Source organism: Elephantulus edwardii, unplaced genomic scaffold (assembly GCF_000299155.1).
Source record: "Elephantulus edwardii isolate Elephantulus edwardi_28Jun2011 unplaced genomic scaffold, EleEdw1.0 scaffold00110, whole genome shotgun sequence".
NCBI lineage: Eukaryota > Metazoa > Chordata > Mammalia > Macroscelidea > Macroscelididae > Elephantulus > Elephantulus edwardii.
The window spans coordinates 6,919,334-6,942,130 of NW_006399860.1; the positions used below are offsets into that span (position 1 = coordinate 6,919,334).

Below are 22,797 nucleotides of genomic sequence, written 5' to 3' on the forward strand. Positions count from 1 at the left end.
AGCTCCTGGCCTAGTTTTCACAGCTGATATTGAGCTTCTCCAGAAGTTTTTTCCGCAGATGTAATTGATCTGATACCTATGCATGCCATCAGGTGAAATCAATAAGTCATTGATTGTACAAAATTCAGTCATTCTATCTCCAGCTTCATTTCTGTCACCAAGCCCATATTTTCCAAGTACTTCTCTGTTCCCAACTTTTGCGTTCCAGTCACCCATTATTATCAATGCATCTTGATTGCATGTTCGATCGATCTCCGACTGTAAAAGTTGGCAGAAATCATCTATTTCTTATTCTTTGGCTCTGGTTGTTGGTGCATATATCTGAATGATAGTGGTATTCACTGGACTTCCTTGTAAGCGTATGGATATAATCCTGTCACTCACAATTTTGTACTTCCAGCTGGATCTAGAAATTACTTTTTTAACTATGAAAGCAACCCCATTTTTCCTCACCTTTTCATCTCTGGAGTAATATTTCATATGATCATCTGACTCAAAATGTCCCATGCCAGTCTGTCTTATCTCTCCAATACATAGTATGTCGATATTTATGCGTATTCCTAAGGACCAAGCTCTGGTGGCCTATTGGTAAGAAGCTGCACTGCAATCTCAATGGCACACAGTTTGAGGCCACTAGCTGCTTTGCAGGAGAAGGATGGGCAGTATCCTGTGTGATTAAATGCCTCTTGAAAACCTGCTGGAGGGTCAGCTATGGGTCGGTTCTGACTTGACAGTATACAACAATTCCAAAAAATCCTGATAAAAATTGAACATGAAAGCCACTGTACCATTTCTTTCTTTATCCAATTAAAGCCTTCACCTAAACATACACTTAATACATTACAAATGGCTTTAGTAGTAGATATCACCCTTTCCCCCAATACACAATTCTTTTATTATATTAATTTTGGCCTTTTTATTTGCTTTATTTTCACTATATGAATACAGATTGTTCTTCCCCCAATTTCTTGTAACCTTTATTTGGAGGTAGGAAGAAGAGACATTTTTCATGATACTTAGCACAATTAATGTTGTTATGTGCTCTCGAGTTGTCTGCAACCCATAGCAACTCTATGTATAACAGTTCTGAACCCTGCCTTGTCCTGAGCCAATCTCACTAATTGCAACACACCAACCCCCATTGCCTCAGATACTGTATCAATCCATCTCATCTGGGGTCTTCCTCTCCTCCAACTTTCTGAGAATGATGTCTCTCCTGGCCATATACCCAAAGTATGAGACAGAGCTTTAAAATCCTTGCCTCCAGGGAGAAACTTGGTTTCATCCTCTCCGAGAGAGACCTGTTTGTTTTCTTGGCAGTCCATGGTATGTTCAAGACTCTTCTTCAGCACCACAACTAAAAGGCATTGATTCTTCTTCTGTCATCCTTAGTCATTGTCCACCTTTCTGATGCATAGAAAGTTATTGCAAAGACTATGGCCTGGATCAGGTACACCTTAGTTTCTAGACTGTTGTTGTTTTTCAGCACTCTGGAAAGGTCCCTGACAGCAGATTTTCCCAATGCATTTTGTCTTTTGATTTCCTAACTGCTGGTGTTAATTAAGAGTGTTGATTGTGGAGCCGAGCAAGCTATCATTATTAACAACCTTAATCTCCTCTCCATCATGGTGCTTCCAGTTGCCCAGTGGTAAGAATCTTTGTCTTCTTGATACTGAGCTTCAATCCATATTGAAAACTACAGTCCTTGACCTTCTGCACCAATTGCTTCAGGTCTTCTTCAGTTTCACCAGGCAAACTTGTGTCATCTGCATAACGTAGGTTGTTGAAGAGTGTATCTCCAGGCCTGATGCCACATTCGTCTTCATAAAGTCCTGCTTCCTGAATGATCTGTTCTACATATAGATTGAAAATACATGGAGACCAGATGCCTCCCTGATGTACTCCTTTCTTGATTTTGAGTCCTGCAGTGTTTCCCTGTAGCACAGTACTAGATTTAAATTAAAAAGCAGTATATGTTTGTTCTGCCGAAAGCATCCTTGATTATAGCAACTCGAGGTTTGAATTTGTTCTTCAGTTCCTTGAGCTTAAGATATGCTGGGCGAGTTCGGCCCTTTTGATTTTCCGACTCCAACTCCTTGCACATTTCATTGTAATATTTTGCTTTGTCATCCCGTGCTGCCTTTTGAAATCTTCTATTCAACTCTTTAGTATCTTGAATTCTTCCCTGTGCTTTGGCTTCTCTGCGCTCCAGTGCAATTTTCAGAGTCTCTTCTGACATCCATTTTGGTCTTTTCTTCCTCGTCTGTCTTTGCAGTGACCGTTTGCACTCTTCCTGGATGATACCCTTGATATCCTTCCACATCTCATCTGGCCTTCGTTCATTAGTGGTGACTCGACAGCACATAACAACAACAACAACAACATATGTTTGTTAATACATGACTTAAGCCCACGAAAAATGAAATATTAGAGATTTTAAATGAGGACATATTAAAAAATATTTAACCCAGTGGAAATTTTTAGTTCATAACTCATTAACAATGTACAGAAGAACTCAGGTGACCTGTTGTTATTATGTACCATTGAGTTGCCTGCAACTCATAGCAACCCTATGTACGATAGTTCTGAACACCACCATATCCTGAGCCAGTCTCACTGTCTCTGACACATCTACTCCCAATATCCCCTTCACTGCGTCAGTCTATCTCATTCTGGGTCTTCCTCTCCTGCACTGTCCCTCCACCCTTCCAAGCATGATTTCCTTCTTCAAGGCCTGTCCCTCCTGTCCACATGCCCAAAACATGTGAGACAGAGCTTCCGTCTTTGTGTCTAAGAAGCAGCTTCATTTCACCCTCCCCAGGACAGACCTGTTTCTTCTTTTTGCAGTCCATGGTATTATATTCAGTATTCTTCTCCAGCACCGCAACTCAAAGGCATTGTTTCTTGTGTCCTCATTAATCATTATCTAGATTTCTGATGCATAGCAAGTTACTGCAAAAATCTTGGCCCGAATCAATCTCTAGAAATGGGCTTACAGCTGAAAGACAGGTAGTTCAGGTCTATCAGCTGCTCTGCATGAAAAAATAGTCAATCTCCTGTGCGATTTATAGCTTCTAAAAATTTACTGGAGGGTCAGCTATGAGTTGGTTTTAACTTGGTGGCAAACAGTAACAACAGTATACAAAAATATGTTGAAACTACCAAACTATGAAAGGTATGGATTAATTTTAATATTTTATTATAGATATATTTCTGAATTCTAGTGTCCAGATATAATTTTTTTTATTTCCATTATGCAGTGGATTGATATTAAAATTCCTTTTTGAGTTTACCTTTCTAAATGCAGAGATATTTTTTCCCAAACATACAGCTGTCTTGAACTGTATCTGCTACACTCTTTTTGACACATTTTTCTCTCTTCCTTTAAGTTTGCCTTTCAGTAGAATTCTTGGTTTCTTGCCTTGTCTTTTATTTATTTGGTGAAATTTTTAATCCTTTCTATAGTGAGAAATCTGTGTGGCCTATTGATAAGAAGCTGTGCTGCAATCCCAGAGGTAATAGGTTTGAATCCACCAGAAGTTCCATGGGAAAAGGATAGGCAGTCTACTCCCCTACAATTTAATGCTTCTGAAAACCTGCTTGAGGGTCAGCTATGAGTTGATTCTAACTCAATGGCATACAGTAGCAAACAGAAAAGTAGTTCAGTATTTGCTGTCTACACAAGATCACTAAAAACAACACATTTCTTAATCATGAATTCTTACAAGTTCTCTGCTTATAGTTCCAAAGTTTCTTATTTTCTACTTTTTTTGGACATAACATGATCTAAACAGTTGTATCTGAATTAAAACTAGGAATTTACCATTTAAATTTATTAACTAATTATTCTGCATTTATCATATGCTTGCTCAATTTCAAGACACTATGTTCTAAGGGTACAGAGTTGATTATAGAAATAAACAATCTAGAAGGGAAGAGAAAACTAGAAACAAGTAATTTTTGCATATGTTGTGAGGAGGAGCTAATCCTTGGAAAAAGACTTTATGCTTGAAAAGGTGGAGGGTTTGTGAAAGAAAAGAAGATCTTCAGCAAGATGGATTGACACAGTGACTGTGATGATGGCCTCAGGTGTGTCAGCGGTGTTGTGAGTGGCATAGGATAGGGCAAGGTTTACAGGGTTGCTGTGAGTTATAGAGTCGTAGTTAACTTAATGGCACCTAATAACAACCACCAAGGAAATTATATAGTAAGGGAGCTCTGAGGGCTTACTGTGAAGGAGTTCCACTGCCGTCCCAAAGATGTGTGGTTCAAATCTAGCAGCTGTTCTGAAACTCACTGATGGGTCAGCTTTGAGTCAATTCCAACTTGATGATACATAATAGCAACATTATAGATGGACTAATATGATTTGCATTTGTAGCATATTTAAGAAAAATTTAACTTGGTATCTATGCCTTAAATTAAATACACACTCTCTTTGCTTTATAGGTCCTTTTCCATGTGATATATGTGGTCGTCAGTTTAATGACACTGGAAATTTGAAGCGCCATATAGAATGTACTCACGGTGGAAAGAGAAAATGGACTTGTTTTATCTGTGGAAAATCAGTAAGAGAAAGGTAAGAAATTGCCCAGATTCTCATACAGTTACATAAAAATAAGTACAGAATCTACTGAATACTAAGGAGTTGATAGCATCAGATAATTCTCGAGCTGATGGTACAGGAAAGAACAAAGAACATTAAAACAGAATGGTTTAAGAAATTAGATCATTGGATATCCTCCTACTGCTTACATTGACTATTGCTGCTGGACACCTACTTCTCTCACGTAGGGTAGAAATCCAGAGCACTCATTTTTCTTCTAGAGAGGGTAAAAATAATTCCTGATTGTCATGTTACGTTATTGAATACTAAAAGCAGGGAGTCCTGTCCTTCCAATAAATATTTTATATTTTTTCTTCCAGGCAGTAGATCAGAAGATTCCCTAAAATATTTGAGTAATCTGAAGACCATTTTATTCTTTAGTGGATGGAGTACCCAGAACACTAACAGTGACAGTCATCAAAATGAATCCATTTGCTTCGCCCTTCCTAGTTACTTTCAGCCTGTCACATTTACTTATGAACAGAAAGTTAAGGATTATAAAACAGAAAGAAAACCTTTGGGATAAATTCCAACATAAACAGAATAAAAAGAACTTGAGGAAATAGATTATACAAGAAGAAAGAACCTTCAGAAAAATAACTGTTACCCCCTAATTTAATATATAGAATACTTTAACAAGAATGGACTCCTCTATAAAGGGATGATTTAGCTAGCAAACCAGAGTTTTCAGACATTAAAAGCATATTGAAGCATTCTAAAGCATAGAATTGTTCACTGTCTTGTCCTATATGCAAGTACTTTTAGAAGTGCCTTAAGAAAGATACTGTTCCTTTAAGAGCACACATAATCTCTTCAGTATGTAAAAGCTCCTTAATCTAATAGAAATATCAGTTCTTTAAAATGGACGTGGTTATGATGGCAACCAACAAAACCAGTGTGCTGTATTTATATGAAAACTCATACTCAGATTAATCCACTGGAAAGTTTATTATGTGTAGTATAAATGAACACTTCCTGCTTAAAGATCTTTTTGTGCAAGCAAGCTGCAAATAAACAAATTTATCAACAAAACGATCCATGTTTTTGCTGCTAAGAATATTTAATCTATTCCTGTAAAGATTGAAAACAAAAACTAATGCCATCATATTGGTTCCTGCTCTGAGCACCTTGCATCAGACTTCTGAGACTGTAAATCTTAATGGGAGGAGACTGTCCATCTTTCACCCTCGGAGCAGCTGATCTATTCAAACTGCTAACCTGCCAATCTTTTATTTAGCAGCCCGATATTTCACATGCCACTCCATCAGAGCTCTTGAAAAAAATAGTTGTTATTGTTGTTGGTATTGTTGAGTTAGAACCAATTCATAGCCGACCCTCCATTACTGTTTTTAGAGGCTGTAAATCACATGGGAGCAGATTGTCTATCCCTTTCCCATGGAGCAGCTGGTGGAGTTGAAACTCATGCCTTTGGATTGGCAGCACAGCTCCTTATCACTAGGCCACACTCAATAGATGGGGCCTGTAATAAAGATTACAGCCTAGGAAACTAAGAGCAAATTCTGCTCTGTCACATAAGGTTGTTGTAAGTCAGAATAAATTGACCGCACATAACAGTTTAAGTAACGTCAAGGAATATTTTGAGAGCTATGGCCCACAAACTTGGGTACATCTGCAGACTGTCACTTAGTAAACATTGGTGGACCTTGTAAAGAGCACCATATGTTGCCAAAGCCCTATCATCATTTCTAATTCAGCCTTTAAGCTTACTAGGAATGTCACTGAAATAAAAAAAGCAAGTAGTGATGAGAGCCAAAAGCACATTAATTTACCTTTCATTTTCTTTCCTCCAAAATAATCTCGTCCATCTCAACGCAGCAGTTTGTAAATATATGGAAAAACTCTGTTTCTGAGAAATTATGGAATTGTTAGTGATGTATTTGAAGCATGATGGTTATACCAGAGCCCAAAACCAGGGTCAAGTGAATGTGGCAGAGTTAAAAATTGTGGAAATCTTTTGTTTGAATTTCCCTTTTCATTTTGGCACCAGGAAGTTAGACATACCTAACGGTTTAATTTAGAACATTCTTTCCATAAAGATTGAATATATATTTGAAAGAAAGAGTAATGGCAAACTAAATTTCATAAATATTAAACAGTCTCTACTAGAATTCTTACCCTGGAGAAGTAATTCAGCATCTTTGATTTGTACTTCTGAAAGTTTGCTTGAAAAGTTCTTTATAGTTTATATATGTCTGTGTGTATAGTTTTTTGTTTTTTGGGGTTTTTTTTAAACATAGAACTACATTGAAAGAACACTTGCGAATTCATAGCGGAGAAAAACCTCATCTTTGTAGTATTTGTGGACAAAGTTTTCGTCATGGGAGTTCATACAGGTAAGTCAAGCTATTTTCCTCTCCTAAATTAAGGTATAATTGCCTCTTCATTTTATTTTATCTTGCACCTTTGTTACTTCCCCCCGTTTCCTGTGTATGTGGACTAAAACACCATTACAATTGGGTTTTTTTCCTTTTCTATCCCCATATCACCTCATTTATAACTCAGTGTTAGATATGAAAATACTAGGTAAGTGTACTCTCTTGGATAATATGTATCTATCAGTTATTTAAATTAAATTATTGAATTATTTAAAAGTTAGTTTTTTGTGTACTTTGCAAACATTTATCTTCATTATAAATTTTTTTTTTTATTATTTAGTGATTTGGGGTTTTTTTTTCTGTTTGTTTGGTTTGACTCACTAGCCCTTGTTTTTCATCTCTGATAACCCTCCAAAATTGATTATTTCTGAGTTTAAATGTTTCTTTTTTTAAATATTTGTCAACTTATACCATCTTTTGTGTCTTATGTTATTCAGCATAATTTGTTCTAATTTCATCCATGTTATGCAATATTTGTTAGCTTTTTGTAGTTTTTAGTGATACATAATACTTCATTGTGTCTTAGGTCATTCTAAGCCATGTATTGATGAGAACCTCAGTTGTTTTTGACTCTTTGCTATTATAAATAGTACTGCAGTAACTGTTAACATAGATATATCTGTTCATGTCACAGTTCTTATTTCTTTAGGATATATACCTAATAGTGAGATGGCTGGATCCTAAGGTATTCCTAGTCCCACTTTTTCAAAGGAAGCACCATACTACTCTCCTTGAGAGTGGTAGTACCATTTTACATTCCCACCAATAGTAAATGAGAGTTCCAATCTCTCCATATCCTTGCCAGCATTTCTTTAAGTGTCTTATTGAAGATTGATATTTTTGCTGTTTTCTGTTTTAATTCTATTTTCTTATCATCATCTTAGTGAAGCGTGTTGAATTAAACATTTCTGAGCATATATTGTTTTTATTCCACTATATTAGATACTATTCACTATTTTCTCATCACCGGGTTTGCTTTACCATTTGAACATCATATTTAAATATTTTGTCATATGAATTTTGAGTTGAAATTCACTTAAACTTGATGTTATTTGGTCATATAATACTTTATTATCTAGTAATACTATTGTATAAAAGAATTACAAAATTGAAAACTCTGGGTCTCTGACTTTTAGGAAAATCTTGGGTATAATAATTATATTATCTTCATGGTTGAATCCATAGCCACACTAGCAGTCTACGAGAGGATTTTTTGTGAGCAAGTGTAAAAGAGCAAGGGCCATGTGGGAATGGCCGTGTCTGACCTTTACCAGTTTCACAATGGGAAACTGTTCCCATCAGCAACAGAAAACCAATTCCCATGAGGTTAGACTTGTTCTCCAAGCTCTTATACCTCTATCCATCAATACCAATCTTACTGTTTTGCTGGGTCTAGAATCTACTGAGATAGCTCACAAACCACACAGATCCGTGTAGGAGAAGTCAAACTGTTATAACCCAGGTTAGTAGCAAAATACAGTCAGGATAACTTCCGGAATGTGCATACAGGCACCTCAGCCTTGAGCCTCTCTGTTTTAGACCTCAGCCTTAAACCACTCTGCTTTAGACCAGTATTACAAAGTTCTCAGAACTTCCAATATTGGCTGTCATTCTTCTCTTCCCCCAAATTGTCCAACAAACTTGGGCAGTACCTCTTATTTTAGCTCTGGTTCTGTCCATAGGGTAGTAGCAGCCATCTCATGTCAGGTCTCTCTGGTACTCTACTTTGGCTGTGGCTGCTGCTGCCATCGGTTTAGCTGGAGTAAGAATGTCTGATCTTCACTGGTGGAAAGGGTCTAATCTGCTGCTAGAACTGCTCAATTTATTGATGAAACTACCCAATCCCCTTGCAGATTGGTGAAAGTAGCCAATCCCCTTGTGGTTAGGGTAACATGCCCTACTCGCATGTAGCTTCCCATGCACATAGTGGGGTCAAGCTCTGTGGCTAGGAAAGCCATGTTGTTGTTATGTGTCCTCGAGTTGCTTTTGACTTATAGTGATCCTATCTTGAGCCAATTTCATTTTCTCTGACACACCTCCCCCCATTATCCCAGTCCCTGAGTCAATCCAATCTCATCCAGAGGCTTCCTCTCTTGCACTGTCTCTCCACCCTTCCAAGCATGACATCTGTCTCTAAGGACTGGTTTCTTCTGGCAACAAGCTCAAAATATGTGACACAGAGCTTCAAAATCCTAGCCTCCAAGGAGCAACCTGGCTTAATCTTTTCCAGGATGGACCTGTTTGTTAGCAGTCATGGTATATTGAATACTCAGCTCTAGCACCACAACTCAAAGACATAGATTCCTCTATCATTCTTAGTCATTGTCCAGCTCTCTGATGCATAGCAAGTAAGTGTGAAGACCATGGCCTGGATCAGACACACCATAGTTTCCAGACTGATGCCTTGATCTTCAGTACTCTAGAGAGGTTCCTGACAGCAGACTTTCCCATTGTAATTCGTCTTTTGAGTTCCTGGCTACTGGTACCAAGAGTGCTGATTGCGGAGCCAAGCAAGTTGAAACTGTTAACAATCTCTTCACCATCTATCATAATAGATGCCAGTTGATTCAGTGGTGAGAATCTTTGTTTTCTTGATGTTGAGCTTCAATCTATATTGAAGGCTGCAGTCCTTGACCTTCTGCAGCAAATACCTCAGGTCCTCAATTTCAGCAAGAAAAGTTCATTTGCATAATGGAGATTGTTGATGAGTACCCCATCCCCTGCCTCCAGTTTGAGGAAAGCCATACTGCAAGATAAACTCCACAACAAGTAATAGCTACTTACTGTGAGATACAAATATAATTTAAATTTTTCAATTATTAATCTTAAGAATTCTAATATCACAGCTTTATAATTTACACTAAAATATTGAGGGCTTTAGGTAGGGCTTTAGGTAGATATTTTTTCGTGTGCTTGTTTGCCATCTGAATGTCTTCTTTGGTGAAGTGCCTGTTTATATCCTGTGCCCATTTTTCAGTTGGGTTATTTACCTTTATCTTGTTGTGGTGCTTGAGTATTTTATAAATTCTAGATATACGTGTCTTATCAGACATGTCATTATCAAATATTTTTTTTCCTAGTCTGTAGCTTCCATTTTTATCCTGTTGGAGAAGTTTTTTGATGTGCAGAGGGATTTGATTCTTAGAAGGTCTCAGTCATCTGTTTTATTCTCTCCTGGTTGTAGATTTTTCAGGATGCTTGGAAGACTAATGATGTTGTGGGTTAGGACTTCTAGAGTTCTTCCAAGCTTTTCTTTAATGACTTTTATAGTCCTTGGTTTTAGTCCTAGGTCCATGATCCATTTTTTAGTTGGTTTTTGTGTATGGAGTGAGGTATGGATCTTAAGTTTTCTACAATAGTTTTCTAATTTGCCAACACCATTTGTTAAAACAGCTGTTGTTTTCTCACTTAACTGATTCCATCTCCTTGTAAAAAATAAGTTGACTGTAGGTAGATTGGCTCATTTCTGGATTCTTAATTCCATTCCATTGATCTATGTGTCTTTAATTGTACCAATACCATGCTGTCTTGACCACCACATCAGTGTAGTAGGATTTGAAATCAGGGAGTGAGATGCTTCCTACGTTGTTTTTCTTTTTAAGGAGTGCTTGCTTATTTGGGGCCTCTTTCCAGTCCAGTGAAATTGAAAATTGCCTTTTCCATCTCGTTGAAGAATGGAATTGGTATTTGTATTGGGATTGCATTGAACGTGTAAATTGCCTTTGGTAGTATTGTCATTTTTACAATATCGAGTCTTCCTATCCATGAACAAGGGATATTCTTCCACTTCTCAAGGTCTCTTTTTGTTTCTTGTAGTAATAATGTTTTGTAATTTTCTTTGTATAGATACTTTGTGCTTCTGGTTAGATTTACTCCCAAGTATTTAATCTTGTGATTAGCTATTGTGAAGGGTATTGTTTTTCTTTGCTCCAGTTCTGTATTCTCTTTTTCACTGTAGAGAAATCCAGTTGATTTTTGTATGTTGATCTTGTGTCCTGCCACTTTGCTGAATTGGTCACCTATGTCCAGTAATTTTCTTGCTGAGTCTTTAGGGTTTTCTGAGTATACTACATCTGCATAGAGAAATAATTTTACCTCCTCTTTGCCAATTTGGATACCTCTTATTTCTTTCTCTTGCCTTATTGATATCACTAAGACTTCCAATACAATATTGACTAGGATAGCTGATAGTGGCCATCCTTGCCTAGTTCCTGTTCTCAAGGGGAATGCCTTTAATCTCTCCATGGAGGACAATGTTGGCTTTCAGATTTGCATATATACCTTCTACTGTGTTAAAGCAATTCCCCTCTAATCCTATTTTGTTGAGTGTTTTAATCAGGAAAGGGTGTTGGATTTTGTCAAAGGCCTTTTCTGCATCAATTGATAGGATCATGTGATTCTTGTTCTTTGCTTTGTTAATGTGATGAATTACATTGATTGTTTTTCTTATCTTGAACCATCCTTGAATACCTGTTATGAATCCCACTTGGTCATGATGAATTATTTTTTTGATGTATCATTGGATTCTATAGGCCAAGATTTTGTGGTGATAAATTATTTAAGTTGAAATATATTTTGATAATCTAAATCTTTTAGAATCTGCCTTTGGGTAGCTTTAAAATAAGCAATACTGAATAATAAACCACATAAAATTCATTACTATTATTAGATTCTGACTTGGAAATTCTCTAGTACAGTGTAGTATAGCTCTTTAGAGTTTCCAAGGCTGTAAATATTTGTAGAAGCCGTGTGCCAAGTCTCTCTCCTGCCGCGTGGCTAGAGGATTTAACTACCAGACTTTCGTTTAGCAACTGGATGCTTTAACCACTGGACCTTCAGTGCTCCTTTTATAAAGCCTAACTTATGCACTCACTGCTATCAAGTCAGTTCTGAATTATAGCTGGCCCTCTGTTGGCTTTACAAGGCTGTAAATCACAATAGGAGGAGACTAACTATCTTTTTGCCATGCAGCTGCTGGTGGATCCAAACTACAGAGATTTGTTAGTGTTTGCAGCTCCCCACAGGCTATGCTACCAGTCTGGTATTTGTATAATACAATAAATTCTTGACTATCAGTTTTACAAGGCATCCGTTTTCTGACATAAGGTTAATTTACAGGTGTTTGCTCTTTTGTTTCTTGTCATTATAATTCTTTATCACTTATTTGTATGTTTACCCCATTTGTTTGGTTATACTTCATATTCGCTTCTAACTATTATATCGTGAGACGTGGCTCATCAAGTAGTTAACAATCCAGGACATGTAAAAGTTGCGTGAAACAAATGTAGGATGTAATTCAGGAACAAATATCATCTGAAAGTGATGAGAGTATGTACAAATGTTGAAATACTTTTTTTGAAAAAGGTAAATAGGATCTCTGATTTCAGGTAGTAAAAGAAAGGAGAATCTGAAAGGCAGTAGAAATGGAACAATTAAACTAGATAGGTGACTGAATACATATTCCTGTTTTTTATTATTTATAACTCACAAAGCTTTTTTCTTCTGTATTACTTGTTTCAGTGCCCTTTATTTTAAATTTTTTTAACAGACTTCACTTACGAGTACATCATGATGATAAAAGATATGAATGTGATGAATGTGGAAAAACCTTTATTCGTCATGACCACCTTACAAAGCACAAAAAAATACATTCAGGTAAGTTATAGTTTGTAGTGTTGCTTCTGACATCCATTGTTGCATCTGAATAAAATGTAATCATGTTGGCTATCATTTTAATGTATAATTTGATCACTCCTATAAATCTGGTTTTAAACGTTTTTTGCTTAAAAAAAAATCCGAAAGGAACATGATTCTTTAAAATAATTGCTGTAATTTTAGCCATTTGCCCACTCCTCACTGACTATAATGTATATTGTCTAAAATTTTATTTTAATAAAGTTCTCAAATTGTGGGTTTTGTGTTACATGGAACTGTTTACAATAATTACCATTGATACTACCTTAAAGGGAGATGCCTGGGTAATATATTTTGATTTTTGACTGGATTTGAGAAGAAGTAGGTGTTATTTAAGCGTTTAAAGAAAAATTATTATAAGTGGTTGTTTATATTTTAGTGAAACTTGATACCCTAAAGTGTATGTTTATATTTTAGTGAAATTTGATATCCTATTTATGGAAAAAAAGTCTTATCCTGATCAATTTCAGATCTTTGTACTGTATTCATCATTTTTATGTTGTAGAGACTTCTTTTATATTTTCCTCTTAGATTGGTGTTCAGAGAGTGTTAAGAGAGCCAGCTTTATGAGCACATTAAAGGGGAAAGAGCCATCTGAATGAACATATTTGTTGCTGTTGTGTGCCGTCGAGTAGGAGCCAACCCATAGCTGACCCTCTGGCAGTTTTTCAGAGGCAGTTAATTGCATAGGAGGAGATTACCCATCTTTCTCCCTCAGAGCAGCTGGTGGATTTGAACTGTGTGGCATCAGGATTACCGCACATTAGACCATTATACCATATGAACTTATGAGAGCAGGTGATTAATATTATTATTATTATTATTATTATTATTTGCAACAATTTAAATATAAAAATGCACCAGATAGTAATTATTTTCTTAAATGATCTCTGAGGTACATTTCAGTCGTTACCACCAATTATAGTAGAAGCTAAATGGTGAGGGTAGCTCTGGTGACCTAGTAGATAGGGAGTAATGCTGCCAACCCAAGGGTAAGTGGTTCAGATCCATTAGCTGCTCCACAGGAGAAAGATGAGCAGTGTTCTTTCATACAATTTACTGCCTCTAAAAACTCATTTGAGTGCCAACTATGCATTGTTTTGCCTTGCTGCTATATAACAACCACCAAAAGAAGCCTGATAATGTTTTGTGGGTTTTTTGTTGTTTTTTTTTTTAAACCAGGTTATATATTTTAAATCTTAGGAGAAAAGTTCTAAATTCCTAATTGTAGTAGTCACATTATTTGCACAGTGGCATTACGTTTTTCAAACTCTAATTCCCATTGACATTGACTCATACATGGCTGACCCTTCAGTACATTTTCAGAGGCTGTAAATTACACAGAAGGAAATTTTCCTCTTTTTCTTATGGAGCAGCTGTTGGATTTGAACTACCTATTTTTAGGCTAGCAGTGCAACTCCTTACCCATTAGACCACCAGAGCTCAATTTTAGGAGTGATTTTTAAAGAAGTCTTTATAACTGAACTTTGTCATCATACTCTTCATTGATGTCAAATTGAGATTGACACATAAGTGACCCTCCAGTGGGTGATATTAATATGTAAATCACACTGGAAAAGTTTGTTTAACTTTCTCCTGTGAAGTCATTGTTGGATTCCCACACAGAGAAGCCTACCTTTAGGCTTAGAAGTGCAACTCCTGGCCAACTATGTTTACCAGAGCTTGTTGTAACTAAACGTAAAGGATGAAAATTTAGAATCTACTCGAATATTCCTTTGCTTTTATATCATGGTTTATTGCAAATATTTAAAAATATTCTACATACCAAGGTAACATACAAAGATCTGAAAATGTTTGGGTTCTTTTATAAGATTTATTTTTATTTTATGTGTGCTTATTTGAAGTGTTTGACCTCTAGCACTATTATACAATGTGTACTCTCTAAACTCTCTACATTTGCAAGTAATTAGCTTGATGTTCAGTGTTGGCTAAGATTCAAAATTTGCAGATAAAGGGCTACTGATTTCCTCTTCATCATGGGAGGGCATTTACATCATTAAAATCATTAGGAAAAATATTTGAGTGAGGAATGTAAAGTACATAGTCCAGAATCATGGACAGTTTTATTGATATATTTCACACTATGTAATCTTACTGTTTGATAATTAATTCTGGAGAGAAACCAACAATAACAAATCTCTAAAACTGAAATATGTTATTATAATACATACATTTGGGTCTTTATTTTAAGGTGAAAAGGCTCATCAGTGTGAAGAATGTGGAAAATGTTTTGGTCGTAGGGATCATCTTACTGTTCATTATAAAAGTGTGCACCTTGGAGAGAAAGTGTGGCAAAAGTAAGTGAAGAAAAGCTTTTCACAATTAGTACAAATAAGTCTGTTAGAGGAAAATTGTAGCTTTTTTTCCTAATTGATGTTTAATTGTGGACAGCTTGACCAGCTCTATTTCTCTAACTTTTGCAGCTTCTCTGCAGACTTAAGAAATTGAGCAAGACATTCCTCCTCCTATTAAATTGTTTTTAATGATTCAAAAGTAAGGAGATTGTAGATATTGAAATTCATGATTCAATATAAATATTAGGGGGGTTTCATTTATATTATTGTGCCTTTTTATATTGCCCATGTATTATACTTAATTAGGAAATTTTTGTAGACAAAATTGAAGGCCTAATTCTAATCACAGTAAACATTGAAAGCAATATTTATGTACTGTCTCGGACACCAAATTTTTAATAATAATCTGGATATCCAGATTAAACTTAAGTTTATTGCTGAGTGTAAATTTTAAACAATTTATAATCTTCTTTTTTCCATTCATTCATTATTGTACTTTTCTCCCTGCCCAACCTCCCTCCCAGTTCCCTCTTCTCTTTGAAAAGGAAAAGAAAAATTCTTTCATTGTTATACAATCCCTCCCCCCATGTTCACGCCACTACGCAGCCTCTGTTCTGGACTCCTGTCATGACAATAATACCTAATTATATATCCCTTTTAAACAGTTCTCTCTGACATCGGGGTTAGGGGGAGACTGAGAAAGATGGGATAAATTATGTATACTGCATTGAAACAGATGAGGGAGAGAACAATTCATATTCTTGTATTAGCTATTTTGGGGCAAATGCTAACTAATAGATATTCTCTAAGGTTCTGAAGAACTCAGTTTAATGGTCTAAGCATCAATAATTTTGTATTATATATATGTATATATATATAATTGTTTATTATATATAGTTCATTATACATTATTATTATTATTGTAATAATATATATACTTCAAGCTCTTTATATATAGACAGTTTGAAGAACATTTTTCCATTAGATCAATTTATTCGTTGAATTTATATATTCATTTTGTGCTGGGTGTGTTTCAAAGGACTGGTATATTATGACTTCTGTGACATTTTACAGGAGGAAGAAGACGACCTTCCGAATACTGTATAATTGGACAGGAAATAAACTTAGAACTAGAGACTTACTTGTTTCAGAGGCTCAAACTTTTTTGTTCAGTGACCCTTTATCTCTTTCAAAGTTATCACATACTTGAAGAACTTCTGTTTATATGGACTTTTCTGTTTACTGTATTAGAAATTAAAAAAACAGCCTTCAGCTCATTGTTGACTTACTCATTTAAAAATAGCAGCTATCTATCTATCATATGTCACTATAAATAACAATATTCTGAAGTATACATACAAAACACATCAAAAAGAGACTTGGAAAGAGTGCCATTGTTTTCCCTTTCTTTGCAAGTCTCTCTAGTGAGAAACTTACATTGGTAAAATACAGCTGTATTTTCATAGTTGTAATATTATTATAGTGGTTGAAATAAATGAAAAAATCCAATGTCACATCAATACATAACAGGAAAAAAGAGGATTATATTAGTCTTTTTATGCAATTGTAAGTATTCTTATTTTATTGTACTCTAAAACTAAAGTGAGAGTTGCTTAGTGTGAGTTACAAGTTGCTGTTGTTACTGTGTGCTGTCAAGTCAGAACTGACCCATAGTTGACCCTCCAGTAGAGTTTTCAGAGGCTATAAATTACACAGTTGGAGATTGCCCATTCTTTTCCCTCTGAGCAGGTGGTGGATTTGAACCAGCTAGCTTTAGGATTGCAGTGCAGCTTCTTACCCCCAGAGCTCCCTTATTTTAATGAAGTTCCCTTACTTTCTTCAGTTCAGTCCACTGAGCTATCTCATACACTGAATGACTTTTTAACTCATGCATAATTTTATAATGCCATTTATATAAGCATTTGGGAAATATGAGTTAATTTTATTTGCAGATTTTCAAAATATTGATAGTTTTCACAGTACATTATACCAAACCACATTTGTTAATTACCTCCAAACTTTCAGAAAGAAATAATCACAAGGACAAATCCAACTTTTCTAAAATTCATTTATTTTCATTTGAAAGTTCACATTTTCCCTTTGGCAACAAATATTGTCAGCTGTTATCTTTGAAATGACACTTGAATTTTCATTAAAATCTCCACCAGCTACTCATTTCTGTACAACCATAGTTTATTTTTCAGTCATACTTTTGAAACTGTATAAATTGTATCTCATGAAGAAAGTGACTAATTCAGTTCACAAATCAAACTTTCACAGGTGCTTTCTTATCATATTTTAGTATGCAGTACAGGTGTTTCTTTTAAAAAGTCAAAGTATACTTCTAATTTCATCACATAGAATATTAAGAAACAGAGATCTGAAAGGTGGTTTTTGTTATTATGTCGCATCAAGTCAGAATCAACCCTCCAATGGGTTTTCAGAGGCACTAAATCACCCAAAAGGAAACTGCTCATCTTTCTCCGGAGGAGCAGCTGGTAGATCCAAACCACTTGCCTTTGGGTTGGCAGTGCAACTCCCTACCACTAAGCCACCAGAGCTGCCCCTGAAAGGTAGAAATTTAATAAAATTAGTAACTCTTACTGCTTCATCAGGGGAAAACTGACAGGTGTTTTCCCCTCCCATGTGTATGGTAGTGGCGAATACAGTGACTGTTAGTGCAGTTTGGTGTTAATAGTATATGTGAATGCCTTTGCATCATTGGTGTGAATGTTACCACAATGGGGAAAAATTAATGATGTCTTAAGTGTTATTTGGACAGTAGATTAGTCATGTGGGCCTTATGAAAGTATTTTGAGTATATGCCCCTTGCTGCCCTCCCCCCACCCACCCACACTTCAAAGACCTGTAGGTGTATTTACTATCTAGATAGTTGTGAAACCAGGACAGGTAGATTCCGTTTGCTACAAGAACTGGAGAATAGGGACTGTAAAATATAGTACCTTACATATTATTTTGAGGGACTTTGTAATGTGTGATAAAAAGCCTTTAAATATTTGTAACAAGCATTATATAGCCAGATTTATGTTTAAACTGATTAATCTTACTGATGTGTAGATGTTTGGTTTGGGATGGATGAATCTTGAGGCAGGTTTATCAACCAGTTAGGAGGACATCATAATCTAGCTAAAAGATGTTAAGTACATAAAGTTGGGGCTGGTTTTAGTATATAGAGTTGAAGATACTTATTTGAAAATATGTAGTCTCTATTGGTAATGCTTGATGACTTTGGGATTGAGGATGTGAAAGCAGTCAAAGCTGATTTCTATTTTCAAGCCTGTACAGTGTCAAGAAGCTGTACTGCAATCCCAAAGCGTGTGCGTGTGGTTCAAATCCATCAGCTGCTTTGCAGGAGAAGGATTGGTAGTCTCCTTCCTTGTGATTAACTGCTTCTAAAACCCTGCTCGAAGGTCAGCTATGGGTCATTTATGACTCAATAGTGTATAGCAACAATATAGGTGGTATATGCCACTAAATATAGTGTCTGGTAGATGGGGTAAGCTTACTGAGGGCGATGACGGGTTATTTGGCTTATATAGAGTTTGTGATGTTCAGTACAAAGTATCAACTTGAAAGATGAGAATGAATATTAGTCTAATGCTTCAGGATACAGTATAGTCTTAGATAAAGATGTAGGGTTGTTAGCATGTTGAAACAGATCATCTTGAAAGAGAATGTGAAGACCACCACTTCCAGTTATTCCCTGGTGTCCCTTCTTCCCACCTAAACTTTTCAAAAAGTAACTTGATCTTAATGGTCAATTTTCCAGTCTTACTTGCTATTATAGGCTGCTGTGATATGATCTTACTGAAGTTCTCAAATTACCTTCGGTATTAGCACATGCAAGCAAGATTCTGCTGAAGATTATCCAAAAACGACTGGAACAGCACATCAGCAGAGAGCTGCCAGAAGTCCAGGCTGGGTTTAGAAGAGTTGTGGTATTAGGGATATTTTAGCTAATGATAGATAGAACTTAACTGAAAGCAGAGAATACTAGAGGAATGCCTGTCTGTCTTTCAGTGACTATGCAAAGGCGTTTGACTGTGTGGATCATAACAAACTGTGGCTGACTCTGAGAAAAATGGGAATCCCAGAACACTTGATTGTGCTAATGTGAAACCTCTACTTGGACCAGGAGGCAGTCATCAGAACAGAGCAAGGAAACACTGCATGATTCAAAACTGGGAAGTATGTAGGCCAGAGATGTGTCCTAGCTCCATACCTTTTCAACCTATATGCAGAACAGGTTAACCAGAAGGCTGGGCTCTATGAGAATAAGTGTGGCATCAGGATTGGAAAATCTGTCAACAATCAGCGTTAGGCAGATGACACAACCCTGCTTGCTGAAACTAAGGAGAACCTGAAGCGCTTGCTGCAGAAGGTCAAGGACTACAGCCTTCAATAGCATGTCCAGGACAGCATCTGTTTGTTGAAATATGTCAGCATTCCATCAATTCCTGGACTTTATTTTTGCCAAGTCCTTCAGAGCAGTCTGTACTTCCTCCTTCATCACCTTTGTCTCTTGATCATATATTGTTGAAATTCTTTTATGTCAGCCAATTCTTTTTGGTACAGTGACTCTGTGTACTCCTTCCATGTTCTTTTGATACTCCCTGGATCATTCAATATTCTATCCATAGCTTCCTTAAATATTGCAAGTAGCAGCTTGAATTTGTTCTTTAGTTTCTTCAGCTTAAGATATACTGAGCGAGTTTAGTGCTTTCAATTTTCAGACTGCAGCTCCTTGCACATTTCGTTATAATTTGATTTTAAAATGTTACAGGGATGTTTGAGTTGTGGTGTTGGAGAAGAGTCTTGAACATACCATGGATCACCAGGCAACAAATAGATCTGTCTTGGAGAAGGTGAAACCAAGTTTCTCCTTAGAGGCTAGTATTTTGAAGCTCCATCTCACTTACTTTGGGTATGTGATCAGGAGGGACTGGTCATTGGTGCAGGACATCATGCTTGGAAAGGGTGGAGGGACAGCTCAGGAGAGGAAGACCCTAAATGAAATAGATTGATAAAGTAACTGGGGCAATGGAGTTAGGTGTGTCAGAATTAGTGAGGCTGGCTCAGGACAGGGCAGGCTTCAGAACTTTTGTACATAAGGTTGCTATGAGTTGCAGGTGACTCAAGAGCACAAAACAACAGCAACAACATTGTGTAATAATATATATGTAAAATCCACATATATATGTACATAAACCATGTAGATGTATGATGAGCCCTGATGGCATAACAATTAAGCATTTGGTTGCTAGCTGAAAGGTTGAAAGTTCATATTCGCTCGGTAACTCTGTTGGAGAATGACTGGCAATCAACCTTTGTAAAGATTACAGCCTCAAAAATTTCTTATGGTCATTATGAGTAGAAAATCAGCTCAGTGGCAACATACTTGCATACAAATGTGAGATTATGAGTCAAAACCTAGAGTTTGAAAAGAGGGGCTAAACTGGACTGATTAGAAGATATTCATATTTAAATGGTAGATAATGATTCATTGTTAATTAAGAACTCAGGAAGGATTTGGCTGTGCATTTCTCCAATTCTTTATGTCATCAGTGATTCCGTTAGCTGAAATCACTAGCACTGTTCAGTTGAAAACTGAAAACTGGTCATAATTTTCCAGATGGCCTTCCTCATACGCTTAGTTAGCATGTTGGGAGAGCTGAGCTCAGCTGAACTGGTTCCGCTTCACTGTGTAGTGTAGACTGCTTAAAGAACAAATCAGCCTGTCATGTAACAAGTGTAGCCAGAGTCCTCCTTTGAAAAAAAGATTGAGAGTTTATTGTACTTACTTTGGGCATGTTGTTAGGAGGGACTGAGCCTTTATAAATGGATATCATGTATGGAAAGGTATAGAGGTGACAAAGAAGATGAAGAAGTACTTTAATGAAATATATTAGTAGAATGCAACGGTGAGCTTTAAGAGATTGTGAAAGAATGACACAGGATTGGGCACATTTTCAGTCTGTTATAAATAAGGTCAATATAGGAAAGTCTGCTGTTAGGAACCTCTCTTAAGTACGGAAGAGCAGTGGTGTTTCTCTGGAGACTAAAGTGCGTCTAATACAGGCCATGGTCTTTGCAATCACATGTTATGCGTCAGAGAGTTGGGCAGGGAGGATAGAAGGAGAATTGATGCCTTTGAGCTGTGGTGCTGGAGAAAAGTATTGAGGGTACCATGGACTGCTAAGAAAACAAACCGATTCATCTTGGAGAAAGTTAAACTGGGAGGCTTCCTGGAGGCAAGGATTCTGAGGCTTCGTCTAACATGCTTTGGTCACGTTGTAAGGAGAGACCGATCCTTGGAAAAGGACATCATGCTTGGGAGGGTGGAGGGCAGACACAGGAGGGGAAGGCCCTCTAGGAGATGGATTGATTTGGTGACTGGGGTAATGGGGATGAGTGTGTTGGAGACAATGAGTTTGGCACAGGACAGAACAGAGTTTAGGGCTGTTGTACATAGGGTCGCTATGAGTCACAGCAACTCGACGGCACATAACAACAACAACAACATGAGTTAAGAGTTGACTTCGTGGAACTTAGCAACAAAAAGCTTTGAGAATTTTTGTTTTTCTGCAAAATTTTATTCTATATAGACCCGACCTCTAAGTTACAGAACTGTTGACATTTGGGGCTGAGCAGGTCTTTCTTGTAGGAGATTGTCTTGTGCATTATAGAATGTTTAGATATATCCATCACTTCCCTGTACCAGGTGACAGTAGCACCACAATGCCCTAATTATGGAAAACAAAAATGTCCTCAGATACTGCCACTTGCTCCATAGAGGTCAAAATGTCATTGATTCAGTACCTTATATGTTCTCTAACATTATGATTCCAAAAATAACCCTTTCTGTATGTCCTCATGGTGACCTTGTTCATATTTGCATTTAGTACTTACTGTGGACTTAAATAGCAAGTTCTGATGGTGTAGTCTGTAGGGAATTGTGCTTCTAACCCAAAGGCAGCAGTTCTATGGTGGTTTGAGCGTACCAGCAGCTCCACAGAGGAAAGATGGACTGTCTCCTCCCATGTGATTTACAGCCTCAGAATCTTGCTGGAGGGTAAGCTGTGAGTTATCTCTAACTCTGTGGTAGTGATGTGAGATGATGATCGTGGATGGGAATTGAATAAGAAACCAAGCATAGTGTTTAAGAATCTCATGTAAATTTTATCAATGACTCCTCCTTACAGTTAATAAAATCTAAATTCTCTTTTCGGAATTCTGTCTAATCAAGTAGAAGATCCTAGAGGAGAGAGTGATATGACTTATTTTTACTAAAGCATAGGTACTCTAATTAGGGTAATTGATGGGTTTGCTGATTTGAAAACTGTAAATGACTTGTGAAACCTTAGACTCACTATGCTATTTAATTTGAGCAATGTGCTGAACAGTTCAGTAAATCTCAGTGGATCTGTTATGAGAAAAATATCTTTTAAAAAAATTTTATTTTATATTGGTTTTAAAGAACATCATAGTAGGCTAGGTTTGAGTTCATTATTTTACTCTGTTACATGTCTTCATTAGAATTACTGCATAGGTGAGTTGATGTGGTGTTCCCAATAACTACTCTTTAAATCTAAACGTTTTACATCTTAGTGAATACTCAAAACAATTTAAATTTGAGCCCAGAATTTGTTTACCTTTGAAACACTTTTAGGTACTACATTATGCTGATCAATCAGTTAACTTTTTAAGAATAAGTTAACTTTTGTATTATTCTAGATTTATGTCTATCTATAAAAAAGACTAGTAT

At 36.5% G+C, this 22,797-nt stretch overlaps 1 protein-coding gene across 1 annotated transcript in view; it reads left to right on the forward strand.

Moving 5' to 3' along the window:
* The window catches only part of ZBTB41 (zinc finger and BTB domain containing 41), a 62,264-nt gene that overhangs the window by 29,596 nt on the left and 9,871 nt on the right, over nt 1-22,797 (forward strand). The window contains exons 5-8 of the mRNA XM_006892103.1: nt 4,450-4,579; nt 6,865-6,960; nt 12,551-12,657; nt 14,909-15,014. Of these exons, the coding sequence (XP_006892165.1) occupies nt 4,450-4,579; nt 6,865-6,960; nt 12,551-12,657; nt 14,909-15,014 (439 nt within the window). The remainder of the gene's footprint in view (nt 1-4,449; nt 4,580-6,864; nt 6,961-12,550; nt 12,658-14,908; nt 15,015-22,797) is intronic.